This window comes from Tauraco erythrolophus, chromosome Z, assembly GCF_009769465.1.
Source record: "Tauraco erythrolophus isolate bTauEry1 chromosome Z, bTauEry1.pri, whole genome shotgun sequence".
Lineage (NCBI taxonomy): Eukaryota > Metazoa > Chordata > Aves > Musophagiformes > Musophagidae > Tauraco > Tauraco erythrolophus.
In genome coordinates, this window is record NC_141496.1 from 62,294,139 (window position 1) to 62,321,125 (window position 26,987).

Consider the following 26,987-nt stretch of genomic DNA (forward strand, 5'->3'; position numbering starts at 1 on the left):
AAAGTGAGCAGGAGGATCAGGTGCCTTGCCTGTGCAGTCAGAACTGCAGTTCCTGCACGGCCCTTGTATTCCTGTGCCTCCGGCTGAGCTCTTCCGGATCCCAACAACAGTGCAGTTGCACGGATTGTGTTCCTAAACAGACACCCAGGTGATTCCTGCTGTCACCTTTGCCAACCGCTGCACATGTAGGGAGATTCAGGATGACCAGGACATGGAATCATAGTATCATGGAACGGTTTGGGTTGGAAGGGACCTCAAAGATCATCTAGTTCCAACCCCCCTGTCATAGGCAGGGACACCCTCCAGTACACCAGGTTGCTCAAAGCCTCATCCAATCTGGCCTTGAACACTTCCAGGGATGGGGCATCTACAACTTCTCTGGGCAACCTGTTCCAGTGCCTCACCACCCTCAGAGTGAAAAATGTCTTCCTTATATCCAATCTAAATCTCCCCTCTTTCAGTTTAAATCCAATGCCCCTTCTCCTAGTCAGAAGGAGAGCAGAAGGTGGTTTTTTCCTATTTCTATGCAGATACTTTTGTTGGAAGACCCCTCATCCTTGGAGACCTCTCACCCTGGAAGACCTCTCATCCTCAGCTATCAAATCTTTTATATGAATAGCATTAAAGCAGCACAGGAATTTTTCAAAGTTAGTGTTAGTCTCTCTCTCTCTCTCTTCCCCTCCTCTCCTTTTGCCCTATATTTCAAGCTCTCTTTGGAGCATTGCTATGGAAATGAAATTTTGGGGTTGATTCCCCCCTTGCTTGCTATTTTGTGAGGCCAGTGAATTTACTCAGGCTTTAGCACAGCTGCAGCACGCAAACCAACGCTGCCCACGCTCTGCTGGACACACTTAGGGGCTTGTTTTGGCTTTAACCTTCCACATGGTCTGTGTGTGCAAGTACCAGCCTAGTTATGAAACTCCTCCCTCCATTCCTCCAGACTTCCCCTCTGTGCCTGTTAGAAATAATGTATTTTAGCTCTCACTCCGTTACCTTCCACCCATTTTGGAATCCTCAAGTACTATAAATCAGGCTCTATTTTACAGCGGGAGCTTTGCTTTCCCCTGTAGGATTATGTATTTTACAGAGGAAGCAAAACTCAAATCCGGTTAATGATTGCACTGAAGCACATTGAGTTGATGACATGAAGCTTCTTCTCCATCTGATCATGATTATCTGCAAGGGAATTAAAGTTTTTAAATGTTGAAAAATGTGCTGTGTCAGACTGGTGCAACAGCACATCGTTTAGTGTTCGCGGACATGTTCTGCCTTCATGAAGCCCCATCTATTTCAGATTATTTTGCAGCTGGGTTTACAACAGACTTAGGCAACTTGTTCGAGATCCGAGAAATCATAATTATCCCCCCCACCTTTCTTTCATCACTTGAGAGTTTTCTTTTAGAGTTTAGTTTGTAATTTGTTTTTTCTTGTTTTAGGTGAAGACTTTGCATAACTGTTTCAGATTATGTCTTAAAATAAGGCATGGGCATGAGAAGGAACAAAAAAATGATGCAAATGAGCATTTTCAGTATAACAAATCAGATTTTATTCTGAGTAGTTTCTAAATCTGCTTCCTACCCTTGGTATTGATGGGTATTGATGGGTATTGATGCCCTTGGATCTGTGTTGGGAATGAATTTAAAGTCCTATTACAGGCTGTGGATTAGCAGAGGTTAGTGGGAGTCAGCTGTCCGCTCAGGGCTGGCTTGCCAAGCATTGCCACTGCTCTTCTCTACCTGCTTAATCTGATCCTACCAGCAGTTAAAACTACCTGTCTTCCCACAGTTGTAACATAAGTTTTTGCTGTAGTAGCCATGGATGTAGCTGTGCAAACCAGGAGTCTTTATGCTCTGTTTTGCTCTGACTGAGTTGGTAGCATCATCTGTGACTAAAGTGGCCTGACAATCTCCGTTACAGCAGCTTGCTTTAAATTGTTTGTTCTTTGAGTTTGTCAAATGTTGCCTGCAGGGACTAGAATTTTCTAGTAAGGATGTCTGAACCTAGACAGAGTCAAGCTGATTTCTAGGGGGGAAATTACACTGTAGAGTTTCAGCTAAATTAGATCAAGAGAAAATGCATTGTTTAGTCCACACTTGAAGGGGGAAAAAAAAAAAAAAAGACATGAGAAAATTTTTGCTTTTGTTCTGATAAGAGTGTCTCAAACACCGGTCAGAGGATACACCCGATACTTAGCAAACTACAGCACAAACCGTATTTTTCCCTGCTCACACCACCACCCTTCTCTGAGGAGGAAGGCTGGTCTCCCTCCTTACTCCCAGCTTCTTTCACCTCCTATCCCCTGTCTCTGACTCCCACCCTCTCCCACTGCCTCACCCACTGCTTTAGCACCCCCTCCCTAACCCAAGCACCCTGATTGTCTCAGTTGGAAAGAAAGTCTCAGCACAGTCGGTTTGCACCCTCATTAAATTCTTCCAACGCCTTTTGGATATAAATAGGGGCTCGCAGTGGAGGAACTTCAAGTTGCATCCTGGGGGAGATGTATTCTCACTTACAGATCTTACTGGTCTTTTAACGAATCTGACGTTGCAAAGGCGACCCAGTTCTGCTACGCTCGAGCAACCTCTTATTGAATAGCCTCGCTAATAGGAACCAGGTATATTTTTTTCTCCTAAGGTACCTGGTCTGAGAAGAATCAGTTACCCTCAAAGCGAATCCCATTCACTTCACGTTCCAAACCCCAGGGAGTCCTCATTCCCTTTAAGTGTCATATAAGCTTTTTTATGGGGCCTTTGACAACATACTGGCCAGTGAAATGAAAACTGGTCCTGTTATTAGTTCAATATTTCTCTATCACAAATCTTTACATAACTGATCTTTCACCCAGTGGCCACTGACGCAAAGCTGCTAGCAAACCGTATTGCTGAGGGGAGGGCAGAGAGAGCTGAAAAGCTCAGAGAGGCAACTTTGCATTTCTTCAGAGTACAGATGCAATCTCCAGCGAATTAATTTATGCCTCAAACTTGTACCCTCTTGAGTTCTGGCAAAACAAGGTTTTGGCAAAGGTTTCTGAAGGGAAGAGCAGAAGGCTCCTTGCAGGCATTGACCTGAGAATGCAGTCATCAGTCGGTTCCTGGTGCAAAAGCATGGATCATAGAGCCATAGGGTGATAGAACGGTTAGGGTGGGAAGGGACTTTAAAGATCATCAAGTTCCAACCGCCCTGCCATGGGCAGGGACACCTGCCACTAGGTGAGGTCTCTCAAAGTCTCAATGGATGAGAAGGAAGACCTTATCTGAGGCGCAGCGGAGCTGGGCCGCCAAAGGCAGGGAGGACCACGGGGAGAGCGGCGGGGCCGCATCCTGGCTGTGCAAGCAGGGCTGGCGAGGGCACAGCTCGGAGGAGACAGGGCAGAGCTGGGGCAGGTGCGGGCGGGCAGAGGGAGCCGGGCCCGAGGGCTCGGAGCCGAGGGCTCTGCGCACACGGACGCACGCTGCCTCGGCTCCCGGGTCCCGGCCGTGCCGAGCCCGGCTGTGCCGTGCCGGACGGTGCCCGGCCGCGCTGAGCTCCGCTCCGCTCCGGTCCGGTCCGCTCCGTGCCCGGGCCCCCGCCGCCCCGGGACCCACCGGGGTCGCGGCGCCCCGCGGGAGGGGCGCGGCCCCTCACCCCGCCCGCCCTCGGGCAGCGCCGGCCCCGCCCCGCGGCGCGCGCCCAACGGGGGCACCCTCATTTGCATATTTGCATATTGGCGGCGACTTAAGGGCCCGGAGAGGCGGCGGCGGCACCGGCACCGCGTCGACTCGCTCGTCGGTCGCGGGGCGCTTCGAGGCCGCTCCGAGGGTGCTTCCTTGCCATCGCGTTATTTTTGCGCTACAGTCGTGTGGGTTGTTGTGTTGTGGGGTTTTTTTTGAGTGTGTGGTTTTTGTGTTTGTTCGTTTTTGTTTGTTGGGTTTTTTTTTTTTTTAAAGAAAGCAAAACAACCCAAAACTTTTTTTTTTTTTTAAATTTTTGCGCCGAAACTTTTCTGCTCCGCGGCGGAGCGCAGTGAGAGAGGAGGCGAGATGGGGAGGAAGGCGTTTCTGGCCGCTCTCAGCCTCTGCCTGTGCTGGGTGGCTGCTCCCGGCGCGGCTCCGACCGCCGCCGGCGGTAAGTCCCCGGCCCGGGGAGGGGGCGCTGGGCGGGGCGGGGGGCGGGTGGCCTGCTCGGAGTCCGGAGGACGGACGGGGAGGGGGGCTACAGCGGAGCTGCCGGGCATGACTGTCGCATTTGGGGGCGGGGGGATGCGCGGGGGAAATGTCGCCGGCGTGGCGAGGGAGGGGAGTTTGTAACTTTGCTTTGCAAGGCTCTGCCGGGACGCTGGGGATGCGGCGGGACCTGGGTGGCGTGGGGTGGCCTCGGAGGGCGCTGGAGAGCGGTGCTGGGGGGGGACCTGCATCCTGTCAGGGAATAGCGGAGCCGATTCCCTCCCCGGAGCGCAGTTACAACCTGCCGGGCTGATGGCACGGACTGTGGAGGTTTAGGATGTGGGTTTTTCTCCCCCGGGAGCAAGGTGGCTTCCAAGAGTTCCTCGCTGGAGGTGGACTGGCACAGCGGTAGCACCGCGGTAGGGTCTCTCGGCTCTCTGCAGAGCCACGGCCCTCCTTTCTGCTTGAGACTCGCCCATCCCTCACCCGTGCCATGGGAGCCCTGTGTTGCGGTTCTTGGTCCGAATTGTCTAAGGCAAGGCTGAGTTTCGTCAGTGTCATCATAATGCGCTTGGGTTGTAGTTAACGCCTTTAATGCAGCAGAATCCATTAGAAAAAGTGTGAACAGAGGGGTGTACTCTCACAGTGTCTGTATATGAATGTAAGCTTGTACTTACACTACACCCGTTGTACCTACGTTTGCACATAGGTGCCCTCCAGAGTAGAGAAAGTGGAACACGTGCAAAAGTTGTCTGCTACATGTACACTAATGCTCTCTTCGTTAATCACAACGTGATCGCAGCTTTAGTAAGCAAAGAGACTAGTTTTAGGAGACAGCTGCTCCTCAAACTTATGTTAGCAGTTCCCTGTCACAGTATGGGAGATTAGTGTATCTTTAAAAGTTCACAGCCTTAGACGAAAATGTGCCTGCAGCTCTTAGAGCTACTGTGTGGTAATAAAAAGGAATATGGAAACTGACACTTTTTTTTTTTTTTTTTTTTTTTACTGTGGATGCCTTTGTTATTTCCTTTCTGTACAAGGAAGCTGAAGGGGGGTATTCAAAAGTAAGAGGATGGGGTGCTAGGGCACAGCCAAAGGAATGTATTCTCTGTTTGAATCCAATCTTATGCCATCAGAGGCAATCAAAAGTAGTTTTCATCACAGTATCCGAGTTTTACACGGTAAAGTAACTATCTTCCCAGAGCAAGCTTTCATCCCTGTAGGAGCTGATTTGCAACAGAGTTACTAATAATTACATTATTTCTCCTTAGGGACCGGTTATATGGAAACAGGTTGTGTGATCGTCTTAAAACTATGCAAGTCTTCAGTCTCATACTATTTCTTGCACACCACAATAAAAAGATGTTTTGAAACCATGGAAAACACATGATCCAGCCCTCCAGGAATCCAGAGTATTTAATAAACACCATAGAAAAATATATTCTAGGTGAAGATAACATTGGTGTTCTAGGAAAAGATAAAAACATTGCTAGGAATACATTCTGATCTCTATTTTTACTGGTGTAAATTGAGAGTCAGGGGTTATAGCAGATTTTTACTGTTGTGTATTCAGCTGCTGGCTTTTGCAATGGCTGCATTTGGGATAGACCTGCCAGGGCAGCTGTGGCATGGCCTTTCCAGAAACAATGCCTTCCTGAGAAGGTACAGAGGTGAGGCTGCCAGGCATCAAAAGCGTGCTGGAGAATAGCATGAGCACGGGCACTCCTAAAAGTTTGCCGGAATCTCCTCCATGCAGGAAGTACTTGCATGGTGTGGCTGTCTCGTGCATCCTTACCTTCATATTACTGCAAAGTCTGACAGTGATTGTATTTTATTGTCTTGGGCTAATTCCAGAGATCCCAGAGAGACTGATGGACGGCAAGAGCTCTGCTGGATTGAGTTACAAGCCTCCCAGCTGCAGCTGACTAAGGATCTATTTGACAGGGGATGACTTGGAGCGGAGCGAGCACCCCTATGCACAGTGTGAGAGTAGCAGTTTGCCCTTGTTTTGCCAGCAGCGGGACTTGAGCTGGCAGGTCCCTGCTCAGCACCTGAACTTGGGCCCAGTTGCTTTTCAGAGGTGTTGCTCTTCCCATTGACTCTGCCTGGGAAGTGAAGGAGAACATACTCTCAGGGCTCTGCCATTAAGAAAGAGATAAATAAACTTGAAGTTGTAATTTCTTTTGCAGCAGAGTTAAATAGTAACCTGATTTATGAGGTAGGTTTCATGAGATTGCAACACACAGTAGTCCACTTCCAGGTTATAGCGTAGATCAAATTAAACGATAGCCGTTTCTGTGATACAGCCCCATTGTTACAGCTGACCACGAGTTTGCTTCAGAACTCATTTAGGAATTCAACATGACTGATTGATGGATGATCCTAATGCTGGTTATCAGCTCAGGGAAGAGTTATTCCAGTTAACTCCAGCTGGTTATGTAAATGTTTGATGTTACTTGCAGATGTTTGCTGCTGTGCGTGTGTGTGTGCATGTCTGTGCGCTTGAGTTTACACAGTCTCGCAGTATAATTTCTAATGATCTCTGCACCTAGCTAATAGTATTTCCATATCTCTGTACATAGAACTAGGAAATCATTGTTTATCAAAGATTCCCTTTTTAAAACTATAGTTCAGGCAAATGCATTGTTATATTTGGCATCCTGTGTCTGATACGGGCAGTTTAACTTTTGATTAATGTTCCAGATGCTGTTACTTCCTCAAAACTCACATTCTCCACTCAGCTGACCAGTGATAAACAGTTTTCTTCATCAAAATCAGTTGCCAGGTTGACTTGGGCTTCCTGTGAAGGAGACTTGAAGCTCAATTCTCTTGATTAATGTGTAAACTTCTGTTTGTACTGTGTCAGAATGCTTGAAGTCAGTGGGATGCTTTCAAAATTGATAGGAGTTCCTAACTGAATGGAGTTTCAGAAATTGCAAGTCCAAAGTGTCATGAATTTTAAACAGGAAAATGAAACTACTAATCTGTCCAGTTTCTAAGCATTTTTTCCCCACTAACTTCTGAGTTCTACAATATTCTCTATACCTTGACCTATAGGACAGCTTTTTTAAAATATTAAAACTGAGGTGTAAGAAAAGCATCAGAAAGTTTGCAGAGCGTGGTAAAATGCTGGAGTTTGGCAGTGTTGGCTGTTAGAAAAGCCAGCTCAGGTCTGAAATTGGTGGCTTAATTTTGAATTCCGCTCCCTTTCCCAGTTCTCTAAATAATCCCTTTGTAGGCCAGCCTTGTTAACTGTAAGTGCATAGCAGTAGCCAGAAAACTTCATTTTGTAGCAGGGGCTTGTATTTGCAAGTATGTGCCTGGAAGCTTTTGCAATACAGAGCACATGCCTTTATACCTCTGCCTAACTAAGCCTGGGAAAGTGTGATTTTTAGCAAAAGCATGGATTTGTTTTGTCTATACACTTTTACCTCCAGGTCTGCTTCTCTTCAAGGCCTTGTTTGGAAATGGACTTGCATTCTTGTCACTAAAAACTACTTCAATGGCTCAGTATGGATGCGCATGAACTTATTTATATCTAATTTCTGTATCTACATTATGTGAAACCTGATGCAAATTTGGGTAAATTTCTATCCACCGTTTCCATGCTGGTTTCCTCATTTCTGAGTTTTCCCTTGTTTAAACACATCATTAACTAACCAGTGGCGAGTGTGTACATTGACTGTCTCTGCATTTCTGTGGCTTTGTGTAAGGCTGTAAGAATGAGACCCAACTGTTTGACTAACTCAGTTAGGACATGATTCAAGGAGATTTCTCACTTTAAATCTAAGAGGAAAAGGTCTGTTGACATTTTAGTTCTGAGTTGTTTTTTTAAATAGACCAACATGCTTTGAGGTACAAAGTAGAAGTAGGAAATGCTAGTTTTCTGAAGTGATATGCTTTCTAGCTTCTCTGATGCAGTTTTAAAGCATGGTACATACAGATGTCAGTATGTGTGGAGACTGTGTATATACTATTACGTACGTCTGTATTGCATTTCTAACATTTCATCTGCAGAAGGTGGGAGGTGAGGTGGTACTGCAGCATGTGTGCTGCACAATGTGTGTGGACAAGTTATCTTATGCTCTCAGCCATACAGAATTTGCAAAGCCAAACTCAGGCAACTTTTGAGGATAACTTCTTAATGAGCACATCATTAAGAAGCCTGTAACAACCTCCACTCCACACGCTTCTCTCATCCAGAGGATATCTTGCTGCTGGGAACTGAGCATGTGCAGGCATGAGACAACGTGACGCTTCTTGTGAGCATAAAGGATGCTAACAATAATTTCTTCTGACTTTCTAGTTCCTCATACAACATAGCTAAATGAGCAGAGTGGCCTTCTGCTGTTTCCGTAACTCATGGGCTGTTGCTTTGAAGCTGCTGCTTTCCTGCTGGTGACTGTATCTCAGTGCTCCTATGCCCTTAAATCCCACCCAAAGGTTTTTAGGCTGAAACACATGAATATTTGCGAAGCACTTTGCACATCCTAAGTGGTAGATGCCACTGTACTGCAATCTTTCTAAGACTGGTGCACTTTTTTAAGTGCACCGTTAAGTATGGTGGACTTGGAATTGTAAATTTAGTTTATTACAAGCTTATTTCAAAAAAAAAGTGGTCTGAACTTATATGCAAATTCTAGCACGTGTTTGTAATTGAAAACACACTACAAGACAGGATATCAATTTAATTTAGGTTTTGAATGATTATCAGATAGCATTTCCCTTCTGAATTAAACCTAACTATGAAAGGAAGCACTATTAACTAGTGAGCAGGTGGACTATTCTTGTTTGCCTTCCTGTCTGGGCAGGAATAGACATAACTGAAAGTCCTTGCATTGTATGCCTTACAGTTGAAAGCTGTTCTTGGTCCTCTCAAGATTTTACTGATTCGCTGCTGAGTGAAAAGTTGTAGTTGGTATTTATAGTTGATATTTAACCACTCAGCCTTGGGGACTTTTCTTTTTCTGGCTAAAAAGTAAATAGTGTAAGTCTGAAGATTTGTTTCTGAAAGGGGTTTTGTACTCTCTTGATTAGTGAGAAAAATGAAGTTTTGCCTGTGCAAAAACTTAAGAGAGGGGCAACTTCTGAGAAATACCAGCATTTGGTTAGCTTCATAAGTTTTGCTTTCAGTAGGTAAAGTCTTATACTCGCCATTATGTGAATACTTCTAGTGGTTTGGAGAAAGGCGTTTTTCATAAACTTTATCCCTTTTTTAGGGGGAAGGAGGCAGGAAAGGGGCCCTGAGTGTAATTATCCTGGATTAGCTAGCCAGCCTAGCACCGTCAAGGTCAAAACGTACAGCTGAGCACTGCCGCTGTTCAGTGAACAGTTCTTGTTACTTCCCTGCTTATGCTTTGCTTTGGGCAGGTGAGAAGTCCTAATGAAGTGAGGGAATGGTAAGCTGTTGATTGCGGATGATGGCAGTTTCGCCAAGGTTGGTACACGAACGTTTGCTGCCAGCCTGTGTGTTGGTTTCGCACCTCACGCAAGAGGTTAGACCTGGATTTTTATGGCCTTCTGAGTGCAGCAGGAACCTCCCAGACTTTATACAGCTACTTGAGGTCTGAGTGAGGTCGAGCATAAATCAGTGCCTTGCTGAGTACAGTACCTTGAGTGAGAAGACCAGAAAAACCTAAGTTTTAGAAAAAGAATGAATAGTACATTATTCATTGCCTGTGAGTGATGCAGTGAAACTTTATGGAGAAATATAAATCAACTAGTTGTCATAGAAAACCTCTTCTGCAGTGGGGGAAAAAGGAGGGGAGTGGAAATCTGTTTTGCATGTCTGGCATGAGGTCCTCACTGTGTCCCTCTGCATTCCCTACAGTGGCTTGGAGCCATTCATTAATGTGTGTTTAGGAGTTTGTGTGTAAGCTTGGTGGTCATGATGCCAGGAAACACAACACTGACCAGGACAGAGTTGGCCTGAGTTCAGCTATGCTTGGAAAACAGGCAATCAATATTTGCTAAGCGTAAGTTGCCAAAGTAGGGCCTAGTTTTCAAAAAGCGTTGGAAGTCCATGGTTAATTACAGGGTTTACTGGAAATAGAGGGACTTAAGTGTTGAATCATACTTAAAAAGAGAAGACATTTAAGTTTCTTCCTAGACAAAGGAAGTAGTGAGCATGAAACCTGAAGTCAATTCTCTGCCTTGGCAGGAGCAAAAGGGAAACTTATGTTTTGAAGCTGACGGAGATCACTAAGAAGTGATCTTTTCAGGCCATCGCATGCTTTGTTACTGCCAGTACATGATCTCCCTTGCTGCCCTGGATTCAAAATAGCTTCAGGCAGAGGAAGATTTTTTTTTCTGCAGTGTTGCTTACCAGATGATCTGAAAAAATACTTCCTTCAAAATACGGGCTTCTGCTTTGCTAGTTCAGTTTCCTTAATGGGTGTCTGATCTTCTCACCTGTTTTTCTCTGTTGGTAAGAAGTTAAAACTAGCATTTTGTAGAACAGTGGTGCAGCTCTTTGGGTTTTTTTTATAGCACCCAGTCATTGCGGTGCAATAATGAGCCTTCTTAGGCAGTGATTATTGATGAAATGGTATGGAAGGTGCATCACCAAAATATGTAATAGTACACTAGGATCTTGCTGCTTTCCTGCATGTGCTGTCTATGACTGTCCTGTGCATTTTTCTGCACTGTTGTTGTAATTCACGGGTTTCTTGTTAATAATGGAATGGGGAAAATACAGACTCCTAAAAGGAATTACTGTCATGGTGGTATTAATGGCTTACCTGTGATGGCCATGAAGCTGCTTGCTCACCCTCTCCCACCCCCTGGGGAATGGAGAGGAGAATTAAAGGGGAAAAGGGAAGGAGACTTGTGAGTTGAGATAAGGACAATTTAATAATAATAATATAAAATTAAAAGTAATAATGCTAAAATAATAATAATATATGAATATATGTAAAATATCAGAATATATACAAACAAGTGATACGCAGTGTAGCTGCTCACCACTGGTGACGAACACCTGTCTCATTGCAGCAAGCAATCCCAAAACAGATCTAAGTCCTGACACTGCAATGCTGGACAAGTGAGAGGCTTGAAAAGAAAAAACTTGGAGACTGAATCTTTGAGAGAGTCCTCAAACGAAGTTCCCCACTTCCCAGTCCACCCTCATCTATATACTGGGCATGACATTGCGTGTATGGAATATTCCATTGGTCAGTTTGGCTCTCAATCCTAAATCTAAGTTCAACTCATAAGTTAGAAGTTGTGGGTCCTTTGTCCTGGCCTTGTTTCCCCCTAGCCCGTTGTGCTCCTGCACACCGGCAAACACAGCAAGCTGAAAACTCTGTGATGTCTCCGCACCAACTGTAAACATCAGTGTGCTATCAACGTTCTTCTTATAACAAATCCTATGCTAAATCCAAAACGCAGAGCTCTTCTAGCTGCTAAAAAGAAAAACTAACTCTGTCCCAGTCAAAACCAGGACAACCTCTCTGATAGCTGGCCAGATTCTCAGTTTTAGCAGGACCTTGGAGAGGGAGCAATTTTCACCCTTTTATTTCCTCTTTACATGGCTGTCGTGGTGCAAAAGGAGTGCTGTAGGAAATGAAAACCACATATCCTGTTTCTTGACTGTTCCTGATATCTCTCCATCGTAGCTGTGACTTCTGAATACTCTTAAAACACTGCTACATGTTTCCTGTGCTCTTCCATAGTAGAAGCCGAGACCAATTTCGAGGGGATTGAAAGCAAGTTTTCCTTACGGAAGCCTGCGAAGCCCAGCGAGGATGTCTGCTACCTGGTTCCTGGGCAGGTGGACAGCCTGGCACAGTGCAGATTCAACCATACCAGTAAAACCTTTGTGGTGATCCATGGGTGGACGGTAAGAAGAAAGGGGAGGAATCTCCCTTTTAACCACACTCCTGATAACCTGTGCTAGATATGTCAGCTGAGATGTCTATACACCACACATAATATTGAGATATCTCCTTTTTAATTCAACAGGTGACAGGAATGTATGAAAGTTGGGTCCCAAAACTGGTGAATGCTCTGTACAAGAGGGAGCCTTATTCAAACGTCGTTGTGGTGGACTGGCTAGTTCGAGCTCAGCAGCACTACCCAGTGTCTGCTGCATACACTAAGCTGGTGGGAAAGGATGTTGCTATGTTTATTGACTGGATGGAGGTAAGGCACGTAGTTGCAAGTCTCACATTGTACACATTGTCCTAGGAGACAAAACAACAATAATGCCATGTGTTAATCATCTCCTATTGGGCAGATGGACGTAAGCTGCTACAGACAGTACTTTTGCTGGACTGGTAGAATCCTGGCTTTAATTTAATGGTTGTCTCTTACACAAGGAGGCCTTTTATAGTGCATTCCAGGAACTTCATCTTGTGGTCTGTGGAGCCCTGTGGGTCCACAGTATCTCTGAAGGCTCTGTGAGAGGTAGCTATGAAAGACAGGTTGTTATATATTATACAGCAGCCAGCCCTTGGGAAATAGAAGTCTGCTCTGCCTTAGGGAAATACTTAGGATATCTGGAAACTGGTCGGGAGGGGCTGGGTGAAAACCTTTGATATAATACACAGCCCTGTGTTCTGTCCTTCACTCTGCATTCCTCTCTGCCTAGAATTTCACCTTAAGATAGTTAACTCAAGCAACTTAGTATGGCACAAAATTATGTTAATTGTTTTTAGTGTTTGTTCTATTATCCATGGCTCAAAGAGAAATCCCAGTGTTTGCAAAACATTTTCCTTTCTGTGTTCTGATGTTTTCCAGTTTGACTTCAAACTTTAAACAAACCACTGTCTTCTGCAGGAGCAATTCAATTATCCTCTCAACAATGTCCACTTGCTGGGGTACAGTCTAGGTGCTCATGCTGCTGGGATTGCTGGGAGCCTGACCAAGAAGAAGGTGAACAGAATTACTGGTAAGAAAATCTGTGGTTGTAGAGTGGAGAGTCCTGTCTCTTCCATGCTGAAATATTGTGTTCTTCTGGAAGATCACCAGAATACTGTTGCTTGTTGGTCATACTTAAGTTATGTGTTCATTCTTTAGTGAATCAGTGGGGCTGATATTTCTGTAGTAGAACTGGAAAAAGTTCAGAAAAGAACAACAAAGGTGGTGGTGAGAAGCCTTGATCTGCTTCTGCACAAGAAATCAGTGAGTAGGCAGGGATTCATAGGCCATGAAAAGAGACTAGCCGGGGGCATGTGATCAAGACTGGCCAAATCCATGGTCACAGTATCTCTTGCAGTGTAAGAACTTCAGCTGGCTGTCTTCATCCAGGCAGTTATCCCTTGCAGCTGGTGGGAGCTGTTAAAAAAAAGAAAAAAGAGGTAGATCCTCCTGCAGTGGGTATAGTACCTGCAGAGCTCTTTGCCATGAGATGCTGTGGATGCAAGAAGCTTATATGGGCTCAAAGAGACATTGGACGCATAATCAGAAGAGATCCACTGCAGGTTACTAAAAAAAAATGAATCCTGACAGGCTCAAGTAATATTATAGGCTGAAAATAATGCTGGGAGAGTTTTGGGAAGGGGAAGCATGCATGTGCTTGCCCTTTCCCTGTGCATGCTTAGATGCTTGCTTAGAGTGATTTTTGGAGGCTGAGAAGTGTGCTCTGCCAGTCTGGGGCGGTTTACAGCCCAGCGCTCAGAGAGCTGAGCCCCTAGCACTGATCTCAGGGACAAAGGAAATGCCAACATCAGCAAACGAGGCTAAGAAAGTCACTCATCTGTGGTGTCTTCGCTGCTGAGAGAGCTTGGGAGCGGCATTCAAATGGGACCCTAGCTCCCTTCCTCCTGGCACCCTTTGCCCTTTCACCTGCACCTGGCTGTGATCCCAGATTCACAGGCATGCTGGGGGGTGGGCTAGGCAGCAGTCACATCAGGAAAGGCTGACTCCTGAGAGATGGCAGATTAAAATAAGGACAAAGCACTAGTGTCTCTACCCTTCCTTTCTCTCAGCTGCAGCATTGTTGCTTTCACCGAGGCTACCAAATCACTCAAATACGCATAGCCCTCTCTTATGCCCTCACGGTTGCCCTCGGTGTCCTGGATGAACCCTTCCTGGGAACACAGCATCACCTTTGAGCACAGGGAGCTATGAGATGTGGTCCCTGAAGTCCTCACAGCAGAGGGGAAGGCAGCTCAGACTGAGTGAGGCTAACCAGGGGTGGGCATCCCAGGTGCCTGTCCCCACCTGAGGGCTGCAGGAAAGACATGTCCCTTCAGCTCTGCCTTCAGCCATGCCTCAGGTAGTTATCTGGATTCAAGAGAGAGTACTTTTTCACTGGTGGAATAGTTCTAGGTGTTTTTGATGTCAGTGTTGCTGCAGCTTGACAGTTTACCATAATAATTGCTTTCCCCTTAGGCGTGTAGACAGTGAAGCTCTCGTTTATGTTTCCCACTTCTTCTCCTAGCAGAGAGTTAGCAGCAAGACATTTTCCATGCTTCAGATACTTCAGATAGAAATTTTACAATTTCTCTTTTTCTTGACAAGAGAGGAGGATGTTGAGAAAATATTTACTGGCTTGTTTCTTCTATCCACTGGAAATGCTACAGCTGTGAGGAAGTTATCTGGGCTTCTTTACATATGTTTACGTACACCTTATTTTTTTAAACAGTGACAGTATTTCAATGTAGTGTATTTGATTCTCCTATACACATGAATGCCATTTAAATGATCCCACTGTAAGGTATCCAGTGGCCCCAACACCATATGCAATATTCCAGCCCAATGTGGTAGCTGAATTTGGCGTTTGTTATCGCCATCAGTGTCTTTGGCAGACAATAATTGCAGTTTTTCTTTGTGGTATGCCCCATAAAGGGCTGGATCCAGCTGGTCCTACCTTTGAGTATGCTGATGCGCCCACCCGCCTCTCCCCGGATGATGCTGACTTTGTGGATGTCCTACATACCTACACTCGAGGCTCTCCAGACCGCAGCATTGGGATCCAAAAGCCTGTTGGACACATCGATATTTATCCTAATGGTGGAGGTTTCCAGCCAGGTTGCAACTTGGGAGAAGCACTCCGTCTGATTGCTGAAAAAGGCTTTTCAGGTGAGGCTGCTCTGAAACAAACATTCTAACATCCAAAGAGACATCTTCAATAGCCTGCAAGCAAAGGTCTCTGAGAGGCACAGGAACTTGTTCTTTTAAGTGCTTTTAAAAGCCACCCTATAAAGTCCAGCTGTGGCATAGTGGATCGTGCCTGTTAGCAGTGTTGCTTAGGTATATCATTATATGCACGTGTGTATAGAATCATAGAATGGTTTGGGTTTGAAGGGACCTTAAAGGTCATCTAGTTCCAACCTCCCTGCCAAGGAGGGGTTGGAACATACATTATGCGTTTTCTTTCTTTCAAGATGTGGATCAGCTGGTGAAATGCTCTCATGAACGATCGATCCACCTCTTCATTGACTCCCTCCTCAATGAAGAAAAGCCCAGCATGGCCTACCGCTGCAACACGAAGGAGGCCTTTGAGAAGGGTCTCTGCCTGAGCTGCCGGAAGAACCGCTGCAACAATTTGGGTTACAAAGTCAACAGAGTGAGAACGAAGAGAAACACCAAAATGTACTTGAAGACCCGTGCTCAGATGCCCTATAAAGGTAGGTTCTGCTTGCTTACTGGTGAGCAAGACTGGTACCGTTGCTCAGCTGTGTGTCAGGATGGATGTGTGCTGCAGATGACAGTATTGCTGCTTTGGTGGCTGTGGTAAGCAGAGGTGACGCTTGCCTGCAGTTTGCCATGAAGCATGAGTTAAAGTGTAGTCTCAGAAAAACAGTGTCATCTTACTCAAGATATGGAGGTGATGGGTGGAATACAAAAAGAAAAGTGTTTTGTAACAAATTTCAGAAAGTAGCAGAATTAAGATTGTTTACTCTGCGGTCTGGTCACTTGGAACAAGTCAGTCTTCCAATTTTTTTCAGTATTTTTCATCCAAATGAATTTTTCCTACTGCTGGGAAAGTGATCAGCAGTGCTCAGCCTGATGAGCAAATTCTTTAAAGATGTACAACCATCAGACTTGTGCCATTTGTAGTGCCTCTTCCAGAGGACTGCTAACCCTTGTTAAAATTTCACAGCACTTCTTGGTTCCCGTTGCCACAGTGGTAGGTCTGAGAAGGACATTACCAGAAAGAACTGGAAGGCTTTGAGCTAGGGAAATAGCTTCTGCATTGGATTCTACTACTTTTTTTTTTCCTTTTCTTTTTTTTTCTTCCCTGGCTTTGACTGTGCCACATGGTATGCTTGTTGTGCATGTTGTGTGATGGACCAGCAATCAGAGGGCACATTTCCACAGTGCTAGAATAGCTGCAAGACTAGTGTTTTGTTGGCACTTGGTGCTTAATCTGCAGTGTCAGTGGGTCAAATTTTTTTCACTAAGGCTTCTGTATGAGCAGCGCACAGCTCACTTGTTTCAGCTCAAGGATGGCATATCTTACACATTTAACAGTTTTGAAGGTGATTCTACAGACTCTGGGGTTATTATAGTGGCAATCAACTTCAATTCAGAGGTTAGTTGCAAGAACTGCAAAGATTTTTTTTAATCATGATTCCCTTGCATCCCAATCTTTACCTCCTTACAAAAATATTTCCCTGGATACCTGCAGGGAACTAACCTCCTCAGTTTGGTGTTGGCATATTCCAGTCTAGGATTTGCATGGGAGTTTTTAGGTGGTTTCATCACTAGCACTCTTTGGAGGTTGAGTTTTTCCTAATATACTCTTCTTTTTTTATGTTCTTCCAGTCTTTCATTACCAGGTCAAGATCCATTTCTTTGGAAAAACTAATACGACCAAGACAAACCAGCCATTCCTAATCTCTCTCTTTGGTGATCTAGATCAGAGTCAGAACATCGCGTTCACACTGTGAGTAGCTACAGAAAAAACTGCAATGTACTGTTGAATCTACCTAAATCTGTTAAAGCCCCAGCTGAAAAACTTGTTCTAGCTCCAGCTACAGAAATGTTGCAGGGTCCTGGAATCTACTTTTGTCCTTGATCAATGGGAAACATCCACTGCTGAAGCTAATGATCTAAGCTTTATAGGAGCTGTTCTTGATAAGAGATCTGAAATATGGAAGTGTGAAGTCTGACCTGTGGCTCAGCCTAATAAGAATTTTTCTGGTGTGGCAGGTTTCTTGTTTTCTTCTCTTTTCAGTATCTTTATGCCATGTTCCAGATGCGTTAAAGCTCCTTAAAAGCAGACTTCAACCTGGAATTAATTATCTGTTGGGTCTGAGGGCCTCAGTGCAGAAGCTGAGGGAGACATGGGAATTGCTTCCATAGCTCTGCAAATAATCAGAAGTCTGTGCTTACATCCTTGGAACGGGGCTGGAAAACACAAGTCTGTTTTCTGCTCTGAGAAACCTAAACTGTTCCTGGCTGGTGCTTGTCTGGCTTCTCTGAGAGCCACCAGCACTGTAACCTCTTGCCTGGCAATCTGTCCCAGGTTTTACCAGGCTCACGGCAGAAAGCTTTTCCTTGTGCCTTTACAAAAGCTTAAGGTATTTTTTTTTTCCTTATTTTTTGCATCAGAACTATGAAGACGGTTGCTTCCTTCTTTTCTAAAGTACCTGAAGGACTGGTCCTGTGTTTTCCCCTTAATTTTCTTTATCTGTCCAACAGTTTCCATATTTTTTTGTTTCTTTTTCCTTATTCCCTCCTCATAGGCCTGAAGTCTCCTCAAACAAGACCTCCTCCTTCCTGATTTACACAGAAGTGGACATTGGTGACCTGCTTATGCTGAAACTGCAGTGGGAGAAAGACACCTTCTTCAGCTGGTCAGACTGGTGGACTCCTTTTACATTTGACATCCAGAGAGTCAGAGTGAAGTCAGGAGAAACTCAGAAAAAGTAACTTGTTTTGATTGTTGTAAGCTGTATTAGTTGTAATTGACAGTATTTCCTGATTCCTGGTGTCTTGCAGAGTGGGACAAAACATGGAAAGCAGTTACAAATGGGTGCAGCACTGATAATCAGGGCTCCAGCGGCACCAAACCAGCATTTGGGTCAGCCAGGTTTAGTTGTTTGTTTCCACTGGGATCTGCACCCTTTAGTTTTACCCCCACGTAATTCATTTGCACACCACTGTCTCATGTGCCTGGTCTATGCGCCTCCAGTTAGTTATAATATGCAGGAGAGGATCTCTGTGAACCAGCATCTCTGACTGTATTTGCAGTTTCTCTCCTGCTTTCTCTTGCTGGACACTTTTACAGGTTTTCTTCCAAAGAGCATGCTTAGAAGGAGGTTTTTAGAAACTCTTCCAAATGTGCATTCGCACAAGAAATCATTGCTTTGTTGAAGCTGGCTTTTCTTAGGAGTTGGAGGTACTTGAATGGTGGGTGAAAACTGAAACACATGACTGTTGCAATATGTTCCTAATGCATGAGTGTTAAAACAGCAAAGTCAGAACAGAACGTCTTTGACCCGAATATTTTGAAATACTCGTAGTCACTAGACATGAGATCTGTTAGCAGAAAATGGGCTTGGAACAGAGTATGCATGTCATATGTACAGTATTGTGAATAATATGTTCCTCCTTTGAATAAACAAGGCAGTCACTTTATCGAAGAACAGTTATCAGAGCTGAACAAATATAGGGGTGGGGAAAGTACTGATAAATGGAAAAGTAACTGCTCAGGTTTGCTGGAACTGGCAACCTACTTTGTTTGCAAACATTTAAGGGAATAAGGTTTTCTTCCAAGATCATTCACCTGACAAAGTCACACAAGGACTGGTGTAAATAAAGATCCAAGAGACTTTCAGATAGAGCCTCTGCTCTCATAGTCAAAGGAAGATTTTATACAAAAGACCAGCGGAAGTTGTGACTGCAGTTTGAGGTCCGTGCATAATGCATTTACTAGTTTTTCTTGCACAGTGTTTCTTTTGCTACAGAATTCTCTTTAAAAAATACTTTTCTCACAAGCTTGTAAAGTAGTAGTGCCCCACATGATGAAGTATGAAGACTGCTTCCAGGCACCAGTCCTGTTCCTATGGTTAAAAAGAGATGTTTGACTCAGTCGTGTGATTGTCCAATATTTATTCCATAGGGTGGTGTTCTGCTCACAAGATGGCACCGCACATCTCAGTAAGGGAGAAGAGGCAGTAGTATTTGTGAAATGCATGGACCAGCCTGTCAACCGGAAGAAAGGAGGGTATGAGTGATCACTGTTGTTTTTGGGATGGGAGAAACTTGAGTGGTAGCAGGAGGATCTACAGAAAACTTCCCGATTTAGTTAACTTGTGCCCTAATCTTCTCTAGACTTCAGAACCATCACAACTCAGACTAACCTTAGGTTTGCTCGTGGCAGCTTTGGTAGCTTAAGAATCCCTAATTTGGTTCTCTGCTAATGATCTCCTCGTGTGGTTGTTAGCATGCCTGAAAAGCAAGTACAAGTCACTGCCTCTCGCGTTCACGTGGTGGCTGAGTACAAATGACTGTTAGAGAGGATTTATAGACAAGGCACTAACCCAAGAGAAAAGCATACCTCTATCTAAAGATGCCCTACATTTACCCTTCACTGAAAAACATCCAAACATCCATACTGAGTCAGTCCAGAGCCCTCCCTCCCTCGCTGGCCAGCAGCAAATTTGAAGGCTGGCACAGAAACTGAGGAGGCATACGCAGGTGCTCTCCCTGGCACGCTGCTTTCTGCTGGCGACCGCCGGGTGAGTGACTTCCTGAAATTTGCGTTTCTGATTTGGATCAGAGATTGAGTCTTTGTGTTCAGTAGCCCTTGGTACTCTTTAATTTTTTGATCAATAATTTTTCTGACCCAGAGTAAACTTTCAAATGTGGGGCCAGGTTTATTTGGACTTTATCCACTAAAGTTTGAGCTGGAGAAGTGGTTATATTTATTTTAGTGAAATTGCTGTGTATGAAAGGTCTCATGGGGACAATTCTAGACTGAGAGCTAGTTCTGCATAAACAGGCACGTGTGCTAACCTTCTCTCCAGGTCAATGACCTGGGGAGGCCTTGAGAACTGTGTGTGTATATTTGATGTGTAAAATCAAGCAGCAGCCAGGAAAAGCCCAAGCACATAATTTACTTTCCTGTTCAGTATTTTTTTTTAATCGTAAGTCTCAAAAATAAGACAAAATGGAACAATTATGTCTTCCTCTTCACCTTATCTGTCTTTTTTTTTTTTTTTTCCTCCCAACAGTGCCAAGAAACTCTCTAAAGAAAATTCTGCTCATGAATCTGCTTAAGTGACAAGAATGAAGATTTACCACGCTGGGGAGGAAGAGAGTCTGTTCATCCCTGTGAACTGGATGTTCAGAACCAAATATATAGAAATATTTATCCGCTGCTGGCTTTTTGCCTGCTGTTCCTAGCTATCTTAGGAGACTTCTTGTAAGGAATTCTCAGCATACAAAGTTACTAACCATAAAGATACATTATCCAAATAGTTAAAAGCAAAAAGAAACCCACAAAACAACTTGTCAAACTTGGTTGAGTCCTGGGAAGGAATAAGTAATTTTGCTTAATCATGGTGCCTTGTGACAAGGTTTCTTGACATTGAATCCTCTTTAGCAATTTTCTAGTATTTATTGAAAAGAGGTAAAGCCCTGTACCTGGCTTTTCCTTCTCTTTAGGAGTCTTCTGAAACTGGGCATGTTTTTTTTCTGGCTTGGCTAACTGGATGTTCAGACAGTTCAGTGGCTAGAATTCATTGTCTTCAAGTGTGTGTTTAGCGAATGAGTAGGTTTCTTGTGTGAAAAGAGACCTTTGCTGTATGTATTACTAAAAGGTGTCAGGGAGTAACTAAGGGGATGAATTTTCCTGTTTGTGGTTATGAATGTGTCTCACTGGGTGCAGATACCGGTGCTGCTTAGCAATGGGTATGGTCTGTTAAGCTATATACTTCTATGCAGCTCACCTTGGAATAAATAGCAGTCGTAGAAGACAGCAGTACCAGTGTCCTGTGCAGACATTCAATTTTGCATCTGTGCTTTCACTCCTTGAAAATGAAACCATCCAGCCTCCAACACTGTGAATAAGGAACTGCAAAGGAATTGAGCCACCAGAAACTGCAGGAAATTCATTTTATTTTTTTTTTAAACTTGTTTCCCACCACTTGCTCACATCCCATGCTAAAACTGTGACAATTTCTCTGCTCTTTGACACCAAATGTCAGTCATGCAGCTGAGTGGCTGCTACATGCAGTCTTCGGTGAAGTGAGTCCACTTGACCGGTGACCGGCATGCTCACTTATACTGGCAGTCACAATTCCCTATACTGGAATTGTGACTGCCAGTGACTCCCTTTGGTTTGTTGATTGTCTGTGATACAGTGCTAGATCCTAGGAGCTGCTTGATTTTTTTTTTTTGACATGAGGTGGAATTCAGCAAGGAGCAGGAGCTGCGACAGTTAAAAAGAGCCTGATTGTGTGATGCACAAGAATGAATGCTCTGAAAAACACTTGAATTAGCTGTGTTGCAAGTTGCCAAAAGTAGATATATTGAAAGCATTTTGCTTCCTCTTTAGGAACACATAATTGTTCTTGTGCTCTGAAAGGTTCAGTAGCCCTCTTTTAGCTTTACAGAGGATAAAACACTGGGGAGGCAGAAGGGCTTGAAGGTAGACACTTGGAGAAGTGTAATGTGAGTTATTGATACTGGTTTTTGTCGTCTTTTCCTGCATGTGCAAGACAGTGTGGAGGTCGTGATTTCTCTAATGTCATCCCATCTTGAAAGCAAAACCAACATGTATGTGTTTATGTGCACAGTTTGTTGGTTTTTTTTTTCCAGCTATGGCTGCTAGTATATTTGGGGATAAAAGTCTTAAACAGTGCAATATGTTTGGAATATTAATAACTCTGAAATTGCTGATATTTGATTTCCTAACCCTTAAACTACAGCAGAGATATGATGAGTCACTGAGGGTGGGGTTGAGTATTGAGCCACTGCATTTGAGACCTCTAAAAATAAATACAACAATTTATTCCCTATAGACTTCGTATTTTGTTGCAGTTTTCTCTTAAGAGTTAAGTTCTCTGGCAATAAAGTGTCTGAACAGGTGTGCACTTAATACAGGATCAAATACCAACACATGACAGAACTTGGATACAAAATAGTCAAGGTTCTTGTACATGAGGACACATGATTTAGCTTTGGATGTTATTTATTAGCTGTAAATAAGATATTTATGTGTGTAAAGGTAGTTTGTATATATTGCTAAAGTTACTGACAGTCTCTACATTAATACAGTTGTGTGGCATTAATCCTGTATATAGCTTTCAGAGATTTTTATCAACAAACCACTTACACTGCATTATTTCCTATGTGGTTAATGCATCATTTTAAAAATGAAGGCTCCTTAGTTTTGTATAGAATGGAAACCTATGGTTTTAATAAAGTTCTCAAACCTATGCCAAAGTCACTAGTTTCCTTTTAATGAAACAATCTGATGTATATCTTTTATGTGAAGGCCACTGCCTTTTACTTGGATTATGGGGTGAAAAGATGAGGTAAGACTTTTTTTTAAAGTGATATGTGATTATTTTTTTTCATTTGATTTTGGGAATTGCAAAAACGATATATCTAGGAATCACTGTGTGCCAGCAAATATTCCCATCACAAGAGAAGTAGCTGGTCACCTGCCGTTTGTGGTTTTCATTTCATACCCTTTTAAGAATAGCCCTTACTTTGAAAGGCTCATTTCCTCTTTTTTTTTTTTTCCAAATGCCAGCTCTTTGCTGTACCAAAATAGATATATTCTGACCCTGTGGAGGGGAGACAAGCACCCCAATCTCTTATCACCAATACTGCTTAAGGAAGTAATAGTGGGAAAAAAATCACTTTGACCCACACCTGAGCACAGCTGAGTTCGAGTGGCTGTCACCAGAACAGTTTGTTCTGTGTGATACCCAGCAAGGCTTAACCAATGCTCTTAGAAGGGGAGTGCCAGCATTAAGGAGCGTAGTAGCAACACATGTGTGGGGAACAATATTAGGAGTATTTAGAGCAGCTCTGAGTTTTCTTGAGTGACTCTGCTTCCAACACGCTTACTTGGTCAAAGAGACAGCTCTTTGACAGGAGCAGAGCTTTGCTCATGAAAGCAGAAGGCAGGTATGCAATGGAAAAGAGATGGGCACAAAGGCAAGGGGTCAATGGAAGGGGGAAGGGAAGTGGGGTAGGAAGTACTCTGGGGGAATGAATGGGAGAGGGCAGAGGGAGGAGGAACCCAATCTGCAGAGAGGGAATGCATGGAAATGCTGGCAGCAGGTGTTCCAAGGACTCCGTAACTTTTCCTGTTTCAGTGGCTGGGTTGGAGGACTGGAAGGACTCCCACAGTTTTACAAGACAAGGCCTGTGACCACATCTCCTAAATGCATCATGATATTACTGCTGTTTTAAAGCCACAGCAACCTCGCTACACGTATTAGTAGCTAAAGCAGAAAAATAGTTTTTGGTGCAGGGACAAGAACCCAGGTCTCTCCTGTGAGCCTTCAGAGCCATCCCTGGATCTGTTACTCTCGTATCTTGCTCTTCAATGCCCAGCCACATCACATCTTGTGGGAGATGTGAAGGTTGGAGGATGCCTAGGGCATAGTGACCATGAGATAATAGAATTCTCTATTCTAGGGGAAGTTAGGAGGGGGAACACTAAAACGGCCAAGCTGGACTTTGGGAGAGCTGACTTTGGGCTGTTTAGAAGTCTACTTAATAAAGTCCAATGGGAGACAGCTCTCAAGGGTAAGGGGGCGCAGGAGGGATGGTTACTACTCAAAAAGGAAATTCTGGAGGCACAGGAGCGAGCTGTACCTGTGTGCCAGAAATGGAGCTGCCGGAGTAGAAAACCAGCTTGGATGACAAAGGAGATTTGGGAACATCTCAAAAGAAAAAGGGATGTCTATAAGTCTTGGAAGAATGGGCAGGCATCCAGGAATCAATACAGGGAGGAAGTTAGGGCATGTAGGGAGATAATCAGGGGGGCAAAAGCCCAACTGGAACTTAGACTAGCCTGCTCTGTAAAGGACCACAAAAAGTCTTTCTATAAATACATTAATAACAAAAGGAGGGCTAAAGATCACCTCCAGCCCCTACTGGACACAGGGGGTACGTTAGTCACTAGAGATGAGGACAAGGCTGAGGTCCTTAATGCCTTCTTTGCCTCAGTCTTTAATAATAAGGTTAGTAGTTCCCAGGTGAGCTGGCCTTTGGTGTCTGAGAGCAGGGAGGGAGAGCAAATCGAAGCTCCTGTGATCCCAGAGGAACAGGTCAAGGAACTGCTCCTTCGGCTGGATGCCCACAAGTCTATGGGGCCTGATGGTATCCATCCGAGAGTCCTGAGAGAGCTGGCGGATGTCATTGCCAAACCCCTGTCCATTATCTTTGGGCAGTCTTGGCTCACTGGGGAAGTTCCGCTGGACTGGAGGCTGGCGGATGTTACCCCGGTTTACAAAAAAGGGCAGAAGGAGGATCCGGGGAACTACAGGCCTGTCAGTCTGACCTCAGTGACGGGCAAAGTCATGGAACAGGTTATCTTGAGTGCTATTAATGAGCACATACAGGTTAACCAAGTGATCAGGCCCAGTCAACATGGGTTTATGAAAGGCAGGTCTTGCCAATCAAACCTGATCACCTTCTATGACAGGGCGACCCGCCTGGTTGACGAGGGAAGGGCTGTGGATGTAGTTTTCCTTGACCTCAGTAAAGCCTTTGATACAGTTTCTCATAGTGTCCTGGTTGAGAAACTGGTAACTGCTGGCCTGGATAGGCACACCCTCCTTTGGGTTAAAAACTGGCTGGATGGCCGGGCCCAAAGAGTGGTGGTAAATGGGGCTAAATCCAGCTGGAGGCCAGTCACCAGTGTGGTTCCCCAGGGCTCAGTGCTGGGTCCAGTTCTGTTTAACATCTTTATCAATGATCTGGATGAGGGGATTGAATGTACCCTCAGTAAATTTGCGGACAACACCAAGCTGGGAGGCTGTGTCGATCTGCTTGAGGGTAGGGAGGCCCTTCAGAGGGATTTGAACAGACTGGATCGTTGGGCTGAGGCCAATGGCATGAGCTTTAATAAGGCCAAGTGCAGAGTCCTTCACTTGGGGTATACAAACCCCAAGCATCGCTATAGGCTCGGGGAGGAGCGGCTGGAGAGCTGCCTGGTGGAGAAGGACCTGGGGGTGTTGGTTGACTACCGGCTTGATATGAGCTAGCAGTGTGCCCAGGTGGCCAAGAAGGCCAATGGGATACTGGCGTGTATCAAGAATAGTGTGACCAGCAGGAACAGGGAAGTGATCCTGCCCCTGTACTTGGCACTGGTGAGGCCGCACCTGGAATATTGTGTCCAGTTTTGGGCCCCTCGCTTTAAGAGAGATATTGAGCTCCTGGAGCGAGTCCAAAGAAGGGCGACTAAACTGGTCAAGAGGCTGGAAAATAAAACTTACGAGGAGCGGCTGAGGGAGTTGGGGCTGTTTAGCCTGGAGAAGAGGAGGCTGAGGGGAGACCTGATTACAGCCTACAAATACTTGAGAAAAGATGGTGGGGAGGTGGGGGAAGGGCTCTTTACATTAGTGTTGGGTGATAGAACAAGAGGAAATGGGTATAAGCTTAGTCAGGGCAGATTCAGGTTGGATGTTAGGAAGTATTTCTTCTCTGAAAGGGTTGTCAGCCACTGGAATAGGCTGCCCAGGGAGGTGGTTGAGTCCCCATCCCTGGATGTGTTTAAGAACAGGGTGGATGATCTACTTAGCGATATGGTTTAACGGGGATTAGGGACGGTTGGACTCGATGATCTCTAAGGTCTTATCCAACCTAGAAATCTACGAATCTATGAATCAGGAAAGGTGATGATCCCTGCTCACCCTGTCAATTGTCTCCGGAGAAGGTGATGAGGGGGACATATTGTCCCACAGTTAACCAAGGGCTTGAACAGGCACAAAAAGCCATTCTTGGCTGAAAGAAAGCATGAAGAAAAGTATTTCAGCCAATGTACCTGCAAGGCAAGGAAGTCCTGACTCAGGTACCTAGTGCCTAGATTTTATTGACACATATATATTCCTACATATATTCCTGAGAAATTTTTGGGACCAGTAATGAATGTGCTGTCTGTAGGTGTCTCCATACTCAATTAGCATTTTGTAAGTCACTGATTTGATTCCCCTGCTGAGGCACCATATTCTTCATAGGTGCCTGAAATGCAGAACCTGGTTTCACTTCAGGGGGCACATGCTTTAAACATTAGATTGCAGGGGACAGAATAATAGCTTACCATCTGAAGTTGAAGATTAGTTCCTTTTTAAAAGCCGCAAAAGCACTCGGTTCAGTGGTGAGAAAACGATTCCTCTTTCCATGTCAGTAAAGTGGGTGGCTGATTTCCAGGAGCCTTGAAATCATGAAGGCCTGTATAAATCCCACACCTTTGTATATCAACACTTTTTTTCCTTCAAAAACTGATGACTAGCTATGGAAAATGTTTTTCTCTTTTCCAATATAGTTGCGTGTTGGCTTTCTTCCGTGTGTTGTGAATAAAATGTCAGAATCTTACTGCTTTGGATGAGCAAGACATTGCAAATGTGTTGTTTCTAAAGCTAGTCAAAACCAGATATTGAAAACAAATTTTCAATAAAAAAGAAGAATTAAAGTAGCTGTAGTATTTTCCTTTTCATTCACAGCTTTCAATGCAGGGCTGTCCATGTTCTGTCAATCTAAACATAGCAATATTAAAATCCTCAGGACCAAGGGGACCAATCCACTGCCACCAAGTCACCATTCAGGAAACAAATTTCCAGTTTCTCTTGCTGTCTCTTTCTAGAAAAGTCTTCTAGTCAAACATCTTTCGTAGCAGGTCTGGAAAGTCAGCAGTTTACACATAAACAAATAAAAGGATTAGCGTTCTCCAGTGGCTGAAGGAGAACAGGGAAATGAGAAGAG

At 44.5% G+C, this 26,987-nt stretch overlaps 1 protein-coding gene across 5 annotated transcripts; it reads left to right on the plus strand.

The window, feature by feature from the left end:
- The first annotated feature begins 3,746 nt into the window (after positions 1 to 3,746).
- On the plus strand, positions 3,747 to 22,482 carry LPL (lipoprotein lipase). Of its 5 annotated transcripts, none has more exons than XM_086630077.1 (11): positions 3,747 to 3,836; positions 4,004 to 4,104; positions 11,816 to 11,982; positions 12,105 to 12,284; positions 12,921 to 13,032; positions 14,934 to 15,167; positions 15,473 to 15,715; positions 16,857 to 16,977; positions 17,780 to 17,962; positions 19,159 to 19,263; positions 20,273 to 22,482. In XM_086630077.1, exons 2-11 carry the CDS (start codon positions 4,020 to 4,022, stop codon positions 20,316 to 20,318), a joined length of 1,476 nt encoding a protein of 491 aa, XP_086486203.1. In that variant the 5' UTR covers positions 3,747 to 3,836; positions 4,004 to 4,019; the 3' UTR covers positions 20,319 to 22,482. The 5 variants fall into 5 exon arrangements, with proteins under 5 accessions (XP_086486203.1, XP_086486204.1, XP_086486200.1 ...); XM_086630078.1 differs by having other exon boundaries at positions 11,819 to 11,982; XM_086630074.1 differs by having other exon boundaries at positions 3,794 to 4,104.
- The last annotated feature ends 4,505 nt before the right edge of the window (positions 22,483 to 26,987 follow it).